This window comes from Cyprinus carpio, chromosome A19, assembly GCF_018340385.1.
Source record: "Cyprinus carpio isolate SPL01 chromosome A19, ASM1834038v1, whole genome shotgun sequence".
Lineage (NCBI taxonomy): Eukaryota > Metazoa > Chordata > Actinopteri > Cypriniformes > Cyprinidae > Cyprinus > Cyprinus carpio.
Genome location: NC_056590.1, coordinates 9,162,968 through 9,177,648, shown reverse-complemented (window position 1 = coordinate 9,177,648; position 14,681 = coordinate 9,162,968). Strand labels below are relative to the sequence as shown.

The 14,681-nt window shown below is 33.9% G+C and overlaps 1 protein-coding gene across 1 annotated transcript in view; it reads right to left on the bottom strand.

Annotated features, from left to right (window-relative positions):
- LOC109046848 (collagen alpha-1(IX) chain-like) overlaps positions 1-14,681 on the bottom strand; it is a 34,372-nt gene that overhangs the window by 3,753 nt on the left and 15,938 nt on the right. The window contains exons 8-32 of the mRNA XM_042777165.1: positions 14,202-14,294; positions 13,496-13,531; positions 12,005-12,076; positions 11,796-11,840; positions 10,035-10,070; positions 9,792-9,815; positions 9,646-9,699; positions 7,812-7,874; positions 7,080-7,121; positions 5,837-5,893; positions 5,497-5,550; positions 5,335-5,388; positions 3,941-3,994; positions 3,768-3,821; positions 3,559-3,612; positions 3,321-3,374; positions 3,126-3,170; positions 2,977-3,030; positions 2,830-2,883; positions 2,624-2,677; positions 1,363-1,434; positions 1,226-1,261; positions 1,078-1,122; positions 949-981; positions 100-246 (exon numbers count right to left, since the gene is read on the bottom strand). Coding sequence (XP_042633099.1) covers positions 100-246; positions 949-981; positions 1,078-1,122; positions 1,226-1,261; positions 1,363-1,434; positions 2,624-2,677; positions 2,830-2,883; positions 2,977-3,030; positions 3,126-3,170; positions 3,321-3,374; positions 3,559-3,612; positions 3,768-3,821; positions 3,941-3,994; positions 5,335-5,388; positions 5,497-5,550; positions 5,837-5,893; positions 7,080-7,121; positions 7,812-7,874; positions 9,646-9,699; positions 9,792-9,815; positions 10,035-10,070; positions 11,796-11,840; positions 12,005-12,076; positions 13,496-13,531; positions 14,202-14,294 — 1,386 coding nt within the window. The remainder of the gene's footprint in view (positions 1-99; positions 247-948; positions 982-1,077; positions 1,123-1,225; positions 1,262-1,362; positions 1,435-2,623; positions 2,678-2,829; positions 2,884-2,976; positions 3,031-3,125; positions 3,171-3,320; positions 3,375-3,558; positions 3,613-3,767; positions 3,822-3,940; positions 3,995-5,334; positions 5,389-5,496; positions 5,551-5,836; positions 5,894-7,079; positions 7,122-7,811; positions 7,875-9,645; positions 9,700-9,791; positions 9,816-10,034; positions 10,071-11,795; positions 11,841-12,004; positions 12,077-13,495; positions 13,532-14,201; positions 14,295-14,681) is intronic.

Genomic DNA, 14,681 nt, shown 5'->3' with positions numbered 1-14,681 from the left:
AAGTAAAATTGAGGACAACATCAGCAACAACTGCAGAGCAAATATTTCTAAAGAAGCAACAGGCTCTCCACTCAAAAATGAACAAAGCAATGTTCTCACAGGTAGACCTCTGGGACCAGGGGGTCCTGACAGTCCTCGTTCCCCCTCCAGACCTCTGGCTCCCTGTGGTCCGGTCAGACCCTCATGACCTGGCTGTCCTGGACGACCATCAGCTCCTGTAGCTCCTCTCTGGCCTTTCTCTCCACTTTAGATAACACAAGGAGTAAGGAGAATATAACAAAAACTCGATTTCCATCTATCAAATCAAAACATCCAAACATCAAACAATCCATCCATCCATCCATCTATCATCTCACACACACACACACACACACACACACACACATATCTACCTATCTATCTATCTATCTAATCTATCATCCATCCATCCATCCATATCTATCTATCTATCTATCTATCTATCTACAGTATCTATCTATCCATCCATCCATCCATCCATCCATCCATCCATCCATCCATCTATCTATCCATCCATCCATCTATCCATCTATCTATCTATCTATCTATCTACTCACACACACACACACACACACACACACACACACACATATAGTTTTTTTTTAATGATATAGTCCTTTTTAATTGTATTGTCAGTATAATAATAATATAAATATAATAATTGTAACTATTATTATTATTATTTATTGGTAAATTAACATTAAAATAATTAAAATATTATTGATAGATGATCTAATTGATACTGTAGATTAGACATGCATATATATCTTGGGAAAGTAATTCAAAAATTACTTAAGAATGGAATGTATTTTATTTATAATCTATTATTGATTTATTTTCTATATCAACAGATTTGAAAATAACCTTTTTTAGTATTCTACAACCTAAAACACCAATAATATGAGTGTTTATGAAGGATGGCATGCTTACCTCGCCCTTGATTCCAGGAATACCCGGAGGCCCCTGTAAACCATTATTAAAAACCATCAGATTACTGTACACATACTGATGTATCATAATTAGAGGGTGCAATGTTATGCAGCTATGAATATGACGAACCTGATCACCCTTCACGCCTGGTTCTCCTACAACACCTGGATCTCCCTGCAGAGCGATGAGAGGAAAAATAAAATTACATGGTGTTTTAAAATTACAAGTGCACAGAGCAACAGCCATCTAAACGGTCACTGAGTACTTTCATATTTACCTCACTTCCTTTGGGACCAACAGGACCCATTGGGCCCTAAAAAAAAAAAGACACGATCATACATCAGCAAAACATAAAAATACAAAACCAATAATACGTTTCTGTTTTATGATTATTACAATGAACAATGACCACACCTGGTCTCCTTTATGACCTGTGTGACCCTTGATTCCACGAGGGCCCATGAGCCCTTGGTCACCTTTATCTCCCTGAGGAAATAGTCAAGATTATGGATTACAATAACAATGTATAATTGTACAGCCCTTCACCAAATAATTGCCTTTTATCAGTACTCATGCATGTACTGTAATTATGCTAAATGGAGAAAATGGTGTAATTAACCACAATTTTTTTTTTCTAAATTTATTGAATGAGTTACAGTAGATGTAATATTATACAAACATGTTGTGTCCCAAAGTTGCACACTACTGTATCTAAATAGTATGCACAATTAGTATTAGTGCATCATGTACCATTTTATATAAAAAAATAGTATGCAAATAGTGCATGATGACTGCATGACTGAATGACTGCATGCTTTTTAGTAAATATTGTCCATATTGTCCAACAGCGACTATATAGCAGGATTTCTGTAGGTTTTATGAAAGAAAATGTAGAAAACCTTTTAAGACCAAGGAAAGAAAATAAAAGGAACCATTGTATTAGCAAAGCTTCAAATTTTTAAAATAAATTTCCAATAGATTTCCATTACTTTTTAATAATGATAATAAAAAAGACAAAATAAAAAGTCTTGTTTTCTTGATCAAAATGAAGTGAGTTTAGGATTAAAACAAGAAAAGATATCTGTCAATGGGCTCAAAAAAAAAAAAAAAAAAAAAAAAAAAAAAAAAAAAATCAACTTAATTAAAAGTGAAAGGTTTTCATTCCCCTGTTTTTAAAGCATGAACTCACTTTGTGTTAAAAATGTTAAAATGCATCTTAACTTAAGGATGTTTAGATATATATAGAAAGCAAAATAAAAGTACTGTGGAAGATATACATTTTTTTGGAGAGTGTGCAACATTTAATGCCATAACTTTATGGATTTAAGCTTTTTGGGTCCAATTTAAGACCTTTTCAGTCCTTCATTTGTGGAAGAGGAATTAAGACTCCTAAAGACCTTTTTAAGAAGTGCAGAACAATAATAATTATAAAAAAAAAAAAAAAACCTAAACTGTGTATTGTACTAAATTCTTTATTTAGCTAAATGAAAGAACTTAAATGCAAACTTATGTGGTATCAATACACAATTTAGTTTTTTTTTACTTGCACATTGTACCATCTTTGCCATCTCAAGCAGAGTACATATGTTTGATGCATAGCTTTAGTATGCAAATTGGGACACAACCATTAAGTTCCATCATCAGACCGACAGGTTCATCCATGTGTCCAACCCACCTGGATTCCCTGCGGGCCCACCGGGCCGACTGGACCCTGTTTTCCTGGTTCACCCTGAGGAAGGAAGTTTGTTGATTACTTGAATACAATTTTTAAGAAATTTGTAGTCTAATCTATTGTAACCAATGGAAACAATTATTCTACAAAAAAAATAAAATAAAATAAATTAAAATAAAATATTTATTTATATGTTTGAATTTTATTACAGAGGCTCCTTTGGCTCCTGGAGTTCCATCTTCTCCTGGTGGTCCAGTTGCTCCCTATATATAAAATGAACATATAACAAAGTATAACAGTATCTTAAATATATATACAGAAACAGACACACAAAAAGCTGATATCACAATACTTACATTTTTACCAGGAAGCCCAATTGGACCGGTCAGTCCTACAGCGCCAATTTCACCCTGTAAAAGAGAGAGCCATCGCATGTCATGCATCACTGCTTTAAAATTTAAATGAGATTCAGCATATATTATTTTTCATGTGAACAAAGTTTTACCTTTTGGCCTGCAGGCCCCACGAGTCCCTGTTTGCCTGGTAAACCCTGAATTTGAGATGCAGCATTGTTTAGCCAAGATTAGTTGCAGATTACAAATGAGTGAAAATCTCTTTACTCGTTTACTGTATTTGCATTTAGAGTAACAGCAGCAGGAAAAGCACATCATAAAACATATGCACAAGCTGATTAACTCACTGGAATTCCCACAATTCCTCTGACACCGATGGCTCCGGGTAGACCTGGCTCTCCCTGTCGAGCAGACAGCAAAATCACAAATGCATCTTCATTTTTTTGATCATTCAACAAGCCAGATTGAGCAATCTGCAATATGCATTTTTATAATCAAACTGGTATAATTCAGCATCATAACAACTGGATATACATTGCAGTGCACCAGGTACATGCATTATAAAAATCATCATCATAACTTTACCTTCTCTCCTGGAGCTCCTGGTGCTCCATCAGATCCATGCTTTCCTGGCTCACCCTACAAATAAACAATCTTTATCATCCTCATCATCCTCATCATCATCATCATCATCATCATTTCAGATAACCCTTCCAGTAACATTTCATAATTATTACAGTGACGTTGAATATGAAGGTCATTTTGAGCATGAATCTGATCAGTCAGTCACTCACAGTGTCACCCTTGGCTCCAGTAGCTCCTATCTCTCCCGGGGCTCCAATCGCACCCTAAACCAACACATTAGAATACTTCAGAAAGAATCAGTGTACTTAAACTATTTTATTGGTTGCTTTTTATTGGATAGTGTTTTTGATTAGGGTAGATCCTGTGGACAACAATAACTCACATCATCTCCTTTAGGCCCAGGATGTCCCTGTTGCCCTCTGATGCCTTCAATACCCTGTTAAAACACACAAATATTATTATATTAAACTGTATAAATCACAAAACTAAATATAGAATTTATCATCAATACATTTTTTATTTATTATTCTATATTTATAAATATAGAATTCATTATCTGTACAACTGTTTGCTCCAGGGCTTTTGTGTAAAACTACATATCGTGCATAATATTCTGCATTTTTGCATCCCTGCACATGGATATTCTAATCGAGCCCATTGCATTATGGGTGTTGAAGTTTTGCTACCTTTTTTTCATCTCAGCCCCTCTAAGATTGTTTCATTTTTTTTTTTTTTAGTCTCTGTTTTTTTTCTGGACATACTGCATAGACAGCCAACTTTTATTAAAAACATTTTTTTTTTTTTTACTGCATAGACAGCCAACTTTTATTAAAATCACATTTTACCAGCAGTGATTTACCCCCATTAACTTTAATTTTAAGCTTATTAATGCAAAAAAAATTATATTTATTAATTTGTTTTATTATTGTATTAACAACAACAACAACAACAATTATTATTAAACTTATTTATATTGGATTAACTTAAAATCATTTTAAAATCTTGTTTTATAATCTATATAAGCTCTCTTGAACTATACTTTTCCACTAGACTGGTTTGCTGTACATTCTTTTCCCATAAATATCAGATGAAGTAAGATTTAGATCCTCAGTAGATCTTTTGATACCAGACTTTAGTTCAGAATATTTTGATCATATATTTTATTTATGTATTATTATTTTTTAATTATTGAAATACAGCTCACGTACTTCCTATCCTTCCAGTCCGACCTGGTACCCCGATCCAATCCAATACAACACTACACACAAAAAACAAAAAACAAAGCCCATATAATAATAAAACCACACCCACCCTTTTCTCCTTCACATACATATATTATGCTCACACAGCAGTTTCAATCTGTGCAATCACCGCAGAAGTTATTTGATTGGATGTATTGAGCTTTAAACAAATGCAGTTATTATTTCATGCATTGATTATCCTGGATGATATTGCTCTGTAAGCATTTCTCTGATTTCTCACTTTTTCCTGTCTGCTTCAGATGATCATGTTGTAAGTCTTACCCCATATCCCCTATATCCACAAGATCCACAGAAAACAAAATTTCCCCTCTCACACCCTATTATAATAATTTATTATAAAATAATTATTTTTCTTGTCATTACTTGTTTTGTGTATAATGCTTTGCCAATATTGTATGCAAAGACAATCATGCCAAAAGAACACTTTAAATTGCGATTTATATTCTTGGTCACAGCTGATACTGAAAACCAGCCACACTCCATAATGTATGAACAAATAAACAAGTTTTCATACATCATCTCCTGGACGTCCAGGAGGACCTGGTTCTCCAGCGGCCCCTCGCTCTCCCTGTTAAAAAGAAGACAATTACTATGGTGTCTGTTAATTAAAATCTTAGGCGAGCTTGTGTATTGCTGCTTCTTGGTTTTATCATTATTAAGATTAGAGCAGTCTTACCTTTTCGCCTTGGGTACCTGCTAAACCGTCCACACCTGGAAGACCTCGATGTCCCTGGCACAGAGATTCAATTTAATAATACACTCATTCATTACAGAAGAAGTTGGTGTTTAACCAAAGAAACATTCTTCAGTGAGCAAAATGTATAGCATATTTATTCCAGTAAACCTATTAAGAAACGTTATTGCTCATTTTAAATTTGTTGTTAATCATTTATTTTTTATTTAAAGCAATAATTAAACGTCTTACATTTTTATATTTTTACAAATATATTTTTTTGAATTTTTAAAAAACATTTTAACTCTTTTTTTATGAGCCGAAGTTAGGGTTGGGGACTCACCTTCATCCCCGGCAGACCAGGCAGTCCCTGCGGTCCAGCTGGACATGTTGTCTGGCACTGCCAACAAAATGAGACAAACAAATGCATTAGATCCATTCATCATCAGCTTTAGGACCAGACAGGAAGTGAAGAATAACACACAACCAGCCTATTAACAACCAGAGACATGCAAACCAAGTACTGAAGATTTAAGATGAGAGAGCACAACAAACACTCTTTTCATGAGCAAATGACAAATTATTATGGCTGGGTATTGAGATATATTTCACAGTTCGATTAAATTTCTATGCACAAGCTTGCGATTCAATTCAACTTTAATCTCAAATCAATTCGATTTGATATTTATTCACTGTACAGTATGTTAATTATTTTCAAGGAAAAAAATCCCCTCTCAACTAATACTATAATACAATTGATTTGTAAACAAACATTTAAATTGAACAAGATAAAAACAAATATTTATTATGAAAACTTTTTAAGGATTATTACTTTTCTACTCCAGATTGTTGTTAAAATAAAAATATTTAAACAGTGGATGTCATAAATTGTTTTCATTATGGATATATGTAAACATATTGAATACTGAAGAACAGGTTAAGTTAAAATAGAACTAACCATTGAGTTTAATAGCATTTTGGGAAGTTATACCGTTTCTTTCAACATATCTTCTGATGTTTTTTTTTTTTCATGTTTTTTTGGTGCTATAATTAGCAATAAAGAGGAAGAGATGATCAGTTCACATCCCGCTCGAAGTGTGGCAGCTACAGTGATCTGTTACGCCACATTAAAGAGTGACAAAACTATATTTACTGTTTGAATTTTGTAATACAATTGACAGAATTTGAAAGCTGAGACTTTGTTTCAAATCAAAACTGACAAAGCAAAAAGCTTATTGGGATTTAGTAAATGGGAGGAGCGTTACAAATAACAAATTCATGATGTTTTGTTCACACATCAAATGAAAACAGTATAGAGCAATTCTTGGGATTCTTGGGAATTGATATCGGTTAATCAAAATCGATTAAAATCGAGAATTCAATATTTTTTATTTATATAATGCACTTTGACATTTTCCAAGTTCTATATGTCGCATACTGAATCTCTTTGTGTTGTAAGATTTATGCCTTTGCCAGAACTTAGGGGAAAATATTTTTTTTTTCGCAGTACTGAACATTTCTTGAATGGTGATGTGCAGGTTCTGTGTGTGAAAAATGAATATTATTAAAATCTAACAATCACTCACAGTCTCACCACTTCCCTCAGGGTTCCCAGCACCTTGTGGGCCCTATGGACAGCAGAAAGACAGCAGTGTAGTTTAGATTCAGACACACACACTCAAGCAAAACCCCTTTTAAAAGCCTCAAACGTTACAGCTTCAGAACAGACCTGTGCGAAAGCTCTGCAAAAGACTCAAAATGTCTTGGAATGTATAAAAACAAAAAGTGAATTTGAATATATAAGAGACAGTCAATGAGCAGAACTTCAAAAGTCAAAACTGTAAATAGTTATGTATCTGTTTGGTAACTTGCATGCTAATGTAGTAAATCTAGTAAAATATTTAAAGTAATCTGGCCATTTTTTTACAAGATAGATGCTGAAATGTGTTCAAAACCTTATCTTAATATCTCATGCGGTAAACAAATTGTAAATAACAAATAATTGCAAAAATAACTGCATAGTCAAGTGTTAAAAAATGTAATTTACTGTAGTTCAGTTAAAACAATTATTTTCTGCAATTTTACTGTCCATTTTATAAAAATTACACTGCATTTCTACACTGTCCAAATTTCTACCTTTTTTTTTTTTTTTTTTACAAATCATACCCCATGTATATAAACATGCATTATACTACACATATATAGGCACACATTTTTATGTAAATGAAAGCTAAATACTGTATGCAGACTAAACTGAATTAAGCCCATTACAGTAGCATTTGAAATATGTAAAATGCTAAATATGTAAATGGTCTTACTGGTAATCCTGGAGGTCCTGGTGGGCCTGGGAGCCCAATTCCTCCTCTTGGTCCAGGAGGACCCTGGAAAAAATTTAATACCATAAAGAACACTTCAATTGAGCTAACAGAATCATTCAACATAGCTATGACGAGTTACATAAAGTATGGAAAAAACTAAATATAATGCCAAATACATAGCAAAGGTGGAACAGAAGCACTTCTAAAGGCATTTAGGTGTCTTTATACAGACTGTTTAATGCTGCTCGGAGGTAGCATAAATGCATTTACACAGCAATGATAACCATTTATTTTGATACAGAACACCAACCAAAAAATCCAGAAAAACACCTTATACACATTATATAAAGGTTAGAAATTTATTTGAATTTCAGTTAGTGAAATAAGTATTTGATCCCCAAGTGAAACATGACTTAGTACTTGGTGCAGAACCCTTGTTGGCTAGCACAGAGGTAAGACATTTTTTTGTAGTTGGTCACCAGGTTTGCACACATCTCAGGAGGGATTTGGATCCACTCCTCTTTACTGTTCCTCTCTAAATCCTTAAGGTTTCTTGACTGTTGTTGGGAACTCAAAGTTTCAGCTCCCTCCACAGATTTTCTATAGGACTGAGGTCTGGAGACTGGTGAGGCCCCTCCTTGACCTTAATGTGCTTGTTCTTGAGCCGCTCCTTTGTTGCCATGGCAGTATGTTTCGGGTCATTGTCATGCTGAAATACCCATCCATGACCCATCTTCAGTGTTCTGGGTGAGGGAAGGAGGTTCTCATCCAAGATTTTACAGTACATGGCTCCGTCCATTTGCCCCTCGATGTGATGAAATCGTCCTGTACCCTTAGCAGAAAAACAGCCCCAAAGCATAATGTTTGCACCTCCGTGCTTGACTGGAGGGCTGGTGTTCATGGGGACATATAATTTCTCTCCCTCTAAACATGGCGAGTCGAGTTAATGCCAAAGAGCTCAATTTTGTTTCTCAAATTACAAAAGCACTTTCTCCCAAGCCTTCTCTGAATCATTTAGGTGTTCTTTGGCAAACTTTAAACAGGCCTGAGCAGGAGGACCTTGTGGGAGCTGCAGGATTTTAGTCCATTGCGGCGTAGATTGTTACCAGTGTTTAAGATCATTAACAAGCTCCTCCCTTGTAGTGCGGGGCTGATCCCTCACCTTTCTCATGGTCATCCTTACCCCACGAGACGAGATCTTGAACAGAGCTCCACACCGAGGCCGATTGATGGTTGTTTTGTATTTCTTCCATTTCTGAATAATCACACCAGCAGTTGTCTCCTCCTCATCAAGCTTCTTGCTGTTGGTCTTGTAGCCCATTCCAGCCTTGTGCAGATCTACAATCGTGTCTCTGACATCCTTTGACAGCTCTTTGGTCTTGTCCATGTTGGTGGGAGAGGTTGGAATGGAAGATACAGATTGTGTGGACATGTCTTATATAAACCTAATGAGCTGACATTAGGAGTAACTTCTTAAAGTGACAGGACTAATTTGTGTTCCACATGGGCACATAACCAGTCTGTGGGATCCAGAATTCTTGCTGGTTGCACTGAAACGCAAATCAATCTTTAACCTTTATATAATGTGTTTTTTTTTTTTTTTTTTGGTTGGTATTCTGTCTCTTTCAATTAAAATAAACCAACCACAAAAATGACAGACCCTTCATTTCTTTGTAAGTGGTTGAACTTACAAAATCAGCAAAGGATCAAATAAATATTTTCCCCACTGTATGTCTTCTGAGCAGCCTTTACACTCTGTGCTTAGCTGTGTAGAGATGCTTTTATACAGTATGTGTATTGGTGCATCTTGCGGCACTTCGAAATGAATTCTGACCTCTGGTCCGATGTTTCCCTCGTCCCCTGGAGTACCAGGCTTCCCTGGGAGTCCCTGCATGAGTAAAAAAGGGTGTTAAAAAGTCTAAAGATAAAATTAAAAGCTGAGATTGAGACAATCACAGTAAGACCAGGTTTTTCACATACTGGAGGTCCAACAGTTTCTGGTCCCTAGAAAAAGAAAACACAAAAGTCAAATCTTCAAAAGGAATCATTTGTCTTAAAGGCATTCTAAGATCTTTTTTTTTTTTTTTTTTTTTTTTTTTTTTTGTAAGTAAATACAATCAAAAGGACGAGAAAACAATGATAAGACAACACAATGTCAACAGAACATGAACAAATTTAGCAGTGAAGGATCTGATTGTTTTCCTAAAGGAAGAAAAGACTCACAGGGGGTCCGGCAGGTCCAGGGAAACCAGGGAGACCCTACAGACCCAACAAAACTAAATGTTAGCCCAATGACATTAGCTCACAGTCCCACCTGGATTTCACAATATTTTAATAATCTAAATGACTGATTTTGTGTTGAGAATTTTCAGAATTGTTATTATATATTATATATATATATATATATATATATATATTAGGCTGTCAAATGATTAATCATGATTAATCACATCCAAATAAAAGTTTTCGTTTACATAATATATGTTGTGTACAGGGTATATTTATTATGTATTTAAAAATACACACACATATAGTATATATTTAGAAAATATATACATGTATTTACATGTCTATATTTATATTCTTTTATATTTTTATATTAATATAAATATATTTAATATATAAACATAACCTATTTTTCTTAATATATACATGCATGTGTGTGTATTTATATATACATAATAAATATACACACGGTATACACACATATATTATGTAAACAAAACAGGATGCCACATTTATGTTTACTTATGTATAACACTAGACAGATGTACAGTAGTCATGCATGACCAATAATATGTAATCAGGATGCCACATTTATGTTTACTTATGTATAACACTAGACAGATGTACAGTAGTCATGCATGACCAATAAAATAAAATAATAATAATAATAATAATAATAAATATAATAAAAATAAATAAATAAAATACAGAAAGCTTGATTCAAACTAAATTCTAGAATACAACTTTCAAACAAGATATTTATTTTTGCTTATTTTTCCTGCTGTCACTTCAAAACCTAATGAAAATACTTCACATATTGACACATCTGATTTTCTCTTAACTGTTTATGTTCACTTCAGAGATAACCAACTGCTTGTTCAAATACTCGCCAAGGCTGGCGTTTTGACATAACTTGACTTTAGCACCACATTGAGTTCTTTTTATTAATTTAAGAGTTAACTGAGAACTGTTAATAACTCTGTTAACAAAATTATTCAAAAGAACATTAAAATAATTTTTAAACTGCTCTTTTTTACATCAGTCACACATCCCACACTTGATTGTCTCATTCATGTTTTTTATTTATTTATATTTCAACAATCATACAATTCAAACACATAAAAAACATTTAAAAAAGTTCAAAATGTTTTTAGCCATTTTGGATGTTCATATATACAAAAAACTTTGAAAACAGGTTTCAAGGTGCAAATTTTTATCGTTTTAATTGTATCTGTGTAAATTATAAAAATTCAAATTTGTGTTTATGTCATGCGCATGTGCATGTGCATTACGTGTTCAGTCTGTAGGTATGTACACAGGCGTGCAGTGTTTCTTTACAGTAACATTGCCAACTACTGTTCTATCATGAATAATACAGGATTTTAGTCATTTTCGTGGATCCGTGTGAACGGGAATCATTTTGGCAACACTGCTATAAAACATATAAAAACACTATATGTGAAACTTTTTAAAAAACGCAAAGGAAAATCTTTTTTCATTTTAAGTACATCATTGTCTTGAATGTGCCCTTATACTGTATGTCAATAACTTTAAGTAGTACTGCATTTTTTGCAATTATTTAGCAGCAAATCATAAAAGTCAAATTTTATTGACTTTGCGTTGTATTTCATGATGACTGGATCACGAAAACCGGAGGGATTGAACACCGTATTCAATTACCAGGTTTAACCTCTTAAACTCTTCACAATATACATTTAAGCAGAAAGTTAAGGAAAGGGGTCTATTAAGATCTCTTACTCTTTCTCCCACTGGTCCTCGTGGTCCCATGGGGCCCATCGGTCCCTACAAACATATAAAAAGAATCAATTACCACCATTTAGCACATTAGTAATAATATAACAGTTTGTATAAAACTGATTTGAAAATCTGTACAATATTGATTGTATCATTGGTTTAGGTTGTGTTATTAAGTGGTAAAGGCTACACTTATGTGTCTCAGTACTAACCATGGGTCCCGGCAGCCCCTGCAGTCCCCTCTGTCCTGGCAGTCCAATCTCTCCTCTATCTCCTTTACTGCCCTACAACACACACAGAAAGACAAAAACAGCTTTATCATCATTCAGCATCGACTGCAGCCGTTGCTAAGATACGGTGGGTCTATGGTAACGTAATTAGCCATTCAGGACTCCTCTGTGCATCTGTCCTCATCTGATAGGACCAGAGTCAGATCTGAGCAGCGTTTGACCTATTTATGACAGATGATGGTGCAATTCAACCACACTTTCCCTTAATAGATATTGACCCAAGAAGGTGGATTGATTGTGTATGTTTCAGATCTGGCAACCTGTAAATGCATTTTCTTATTAGGAGTTAGGAGTTAATACAAAACTTTTTATTAGGTATAACATTCAGGTTCAATAAAGGCTATATTCAGTCTTACTGAATAAACTCTAAGTTTTCATTTAAGTATAATGAAATTTACATACTACAATATATTGTATAATGCATTGCCGTGGGACATTCTTCAAATCTAGTTCTCAGAAAACTGTTCTTATTTTTCTATAACAATATAAATCTTTGCTATCACTTCTTACCACATCCACATCCTTGTTGAATAAGTTTTAATTTCTTTCAAAAAAAAAAAAATAAAAAAGAATAAGAATTTACTGACCCCAAACTTTTGAACTGTAGTGTATATTGTTAGAAAAGATTTATATTTTAAACAAATGCTCTTCTTTTTAACTTTTTATTCATCAAGGAATCCTGAAAAAAGTATCACAGGTTCCAAAAAAATATTAAGCAGCACAACTGTTTCCAGCACTGATAATAAATCAGCACATTAGAATAATTTCTGAAGGATCATGTGACACTGAAGACTGGAGTAATGATGCTGAAAATTCAGTTTTGAGAAACTCCCATAAATATATTTTAATTTATATAAAAAAAAAAAAACTTAATTTAAAACAAAAAAAAAACTACACAATATTTTTTTTTTTTTTTGATCAAATAAATGCAGCCTTGATGAGCATAAGAAACTCCCATAAAAAAAAAAAAAAAAAAAAACATTAAAAATCGTTCTGATCCCAAACTTTTGACTGGTAGTGTATGTATGTAAATATATTATATGTATGCTCTCTGAGCTCTCTCTCTCTCTATATATATATATATGTGTGTGTGTGTGTGTGTGTGTGTGTGTGTGTGTATGTGTGTGTTTAAAAATAATAGAATTATATATAAGCTTTTGAATCATTGTAGCTTACAAACTATTTATTTATTTGTGTTTAATTTATATATCATTAGTGTGAATCTTGTTGAGCATGACCTCCTGCAGAGTTTAAGAACAATTGGTCTGAATTTCAATGTCTGTTCATCCCTTTTCCCAACTCTAGCCCAAACTAGTGTGAATCTTGTTGAGCATGACCTCCTGCAGAGTTTAAGAACAATGTCTTCTTGAAGATGTTGGAGATGAAGATGTTCTTCCAATGTATCACACTTACCAGAGCTCCAGGAGTGCCTGGAGTGCCTGGAATACCCTGAAGAACAGAAGAAAAAAAAAAAAAAGTAAGTCAGTCAACGAGACAGGACAGAGGTGTTGACACAAGAAAATCTCTAATGAGCAGCTCCTGCCTCCCTGAACAAGAGAATAAATCCTTAATGAACTGCCTGAGACCAAAGAAGACCAAAGAAAGAAGCATTTCATTAGTTTGTGCTTAAGACTGAGCTGCTGAAGTCTAAGGAACAGCTCTAGTAGAGATTCACATGTGACTTTTAGCACAGGAAAAACTCTGGACCATAGAAGACGGCAATTCAAAAGACAACGTGTTAAAAAGTATTGTACCAACTGATAATCATTTGGATTTGAGGATCGCTACATTGAAGGAATAGGAAAATCAAATTATGTTATGACTGTATATGCCATCAAGTTGTATTTCAGATTTTTTTAATCATAATTGACAATTACAATGAATAATAAATGAATACTAAATGAAATAATATTAATAATATTAACAACAACAATAATAATAATAAATTAAATTAACTAATAAAAAAATAATTTAAAAATAAACAAAGCATTTGCCATCGTTGTGTATAATATGCATCAGAAAGCCAGTGAACAGACTGTTGGCAATTTCTCATATGAACATCAAGAAGTCTTTTCAAAATTGTACTAGTAAAATTTTTGTAATGAGCAGAAAGACTTGCATCTCTCCCGTCTCTGCCAGGTTCTCCTTGGGGTCCACGAGGCCCCTCAGGACCCTCAGGACCAGGAGGACCAGGGATTGGCTTGGGATCCGGCTGTAACGGGTTGAAGGAGCAAAAGAAGGATAACGATGAGTAAACAAACATGAATGTTTTAGAATTCATTTGATGATTTGCTTTACCAAATATAATCAATGCTTTACTGAACTCCAAAATCAATAACTGGAAAGGCTGCAAATAATCTCTCTCTCCCAAGGACCATACAAAATTAATTTAACACAACAAATAATAAAATATAAATCATTAGCTCTCTGCTGCCAACTTCCCTTTATTAGCTTAAGCTTCAAGCGAGCTAAGGAACAACACATTTAGAAAGTAATTTGGATGGTTAAGTAAAATTCCGTTAAAAACCTCTAGCATATAAATGCATAAAAGTTTTTCCGGGTCTTGTTTTGTTGATTGCAGTAAGTATAGCAGGTAGCA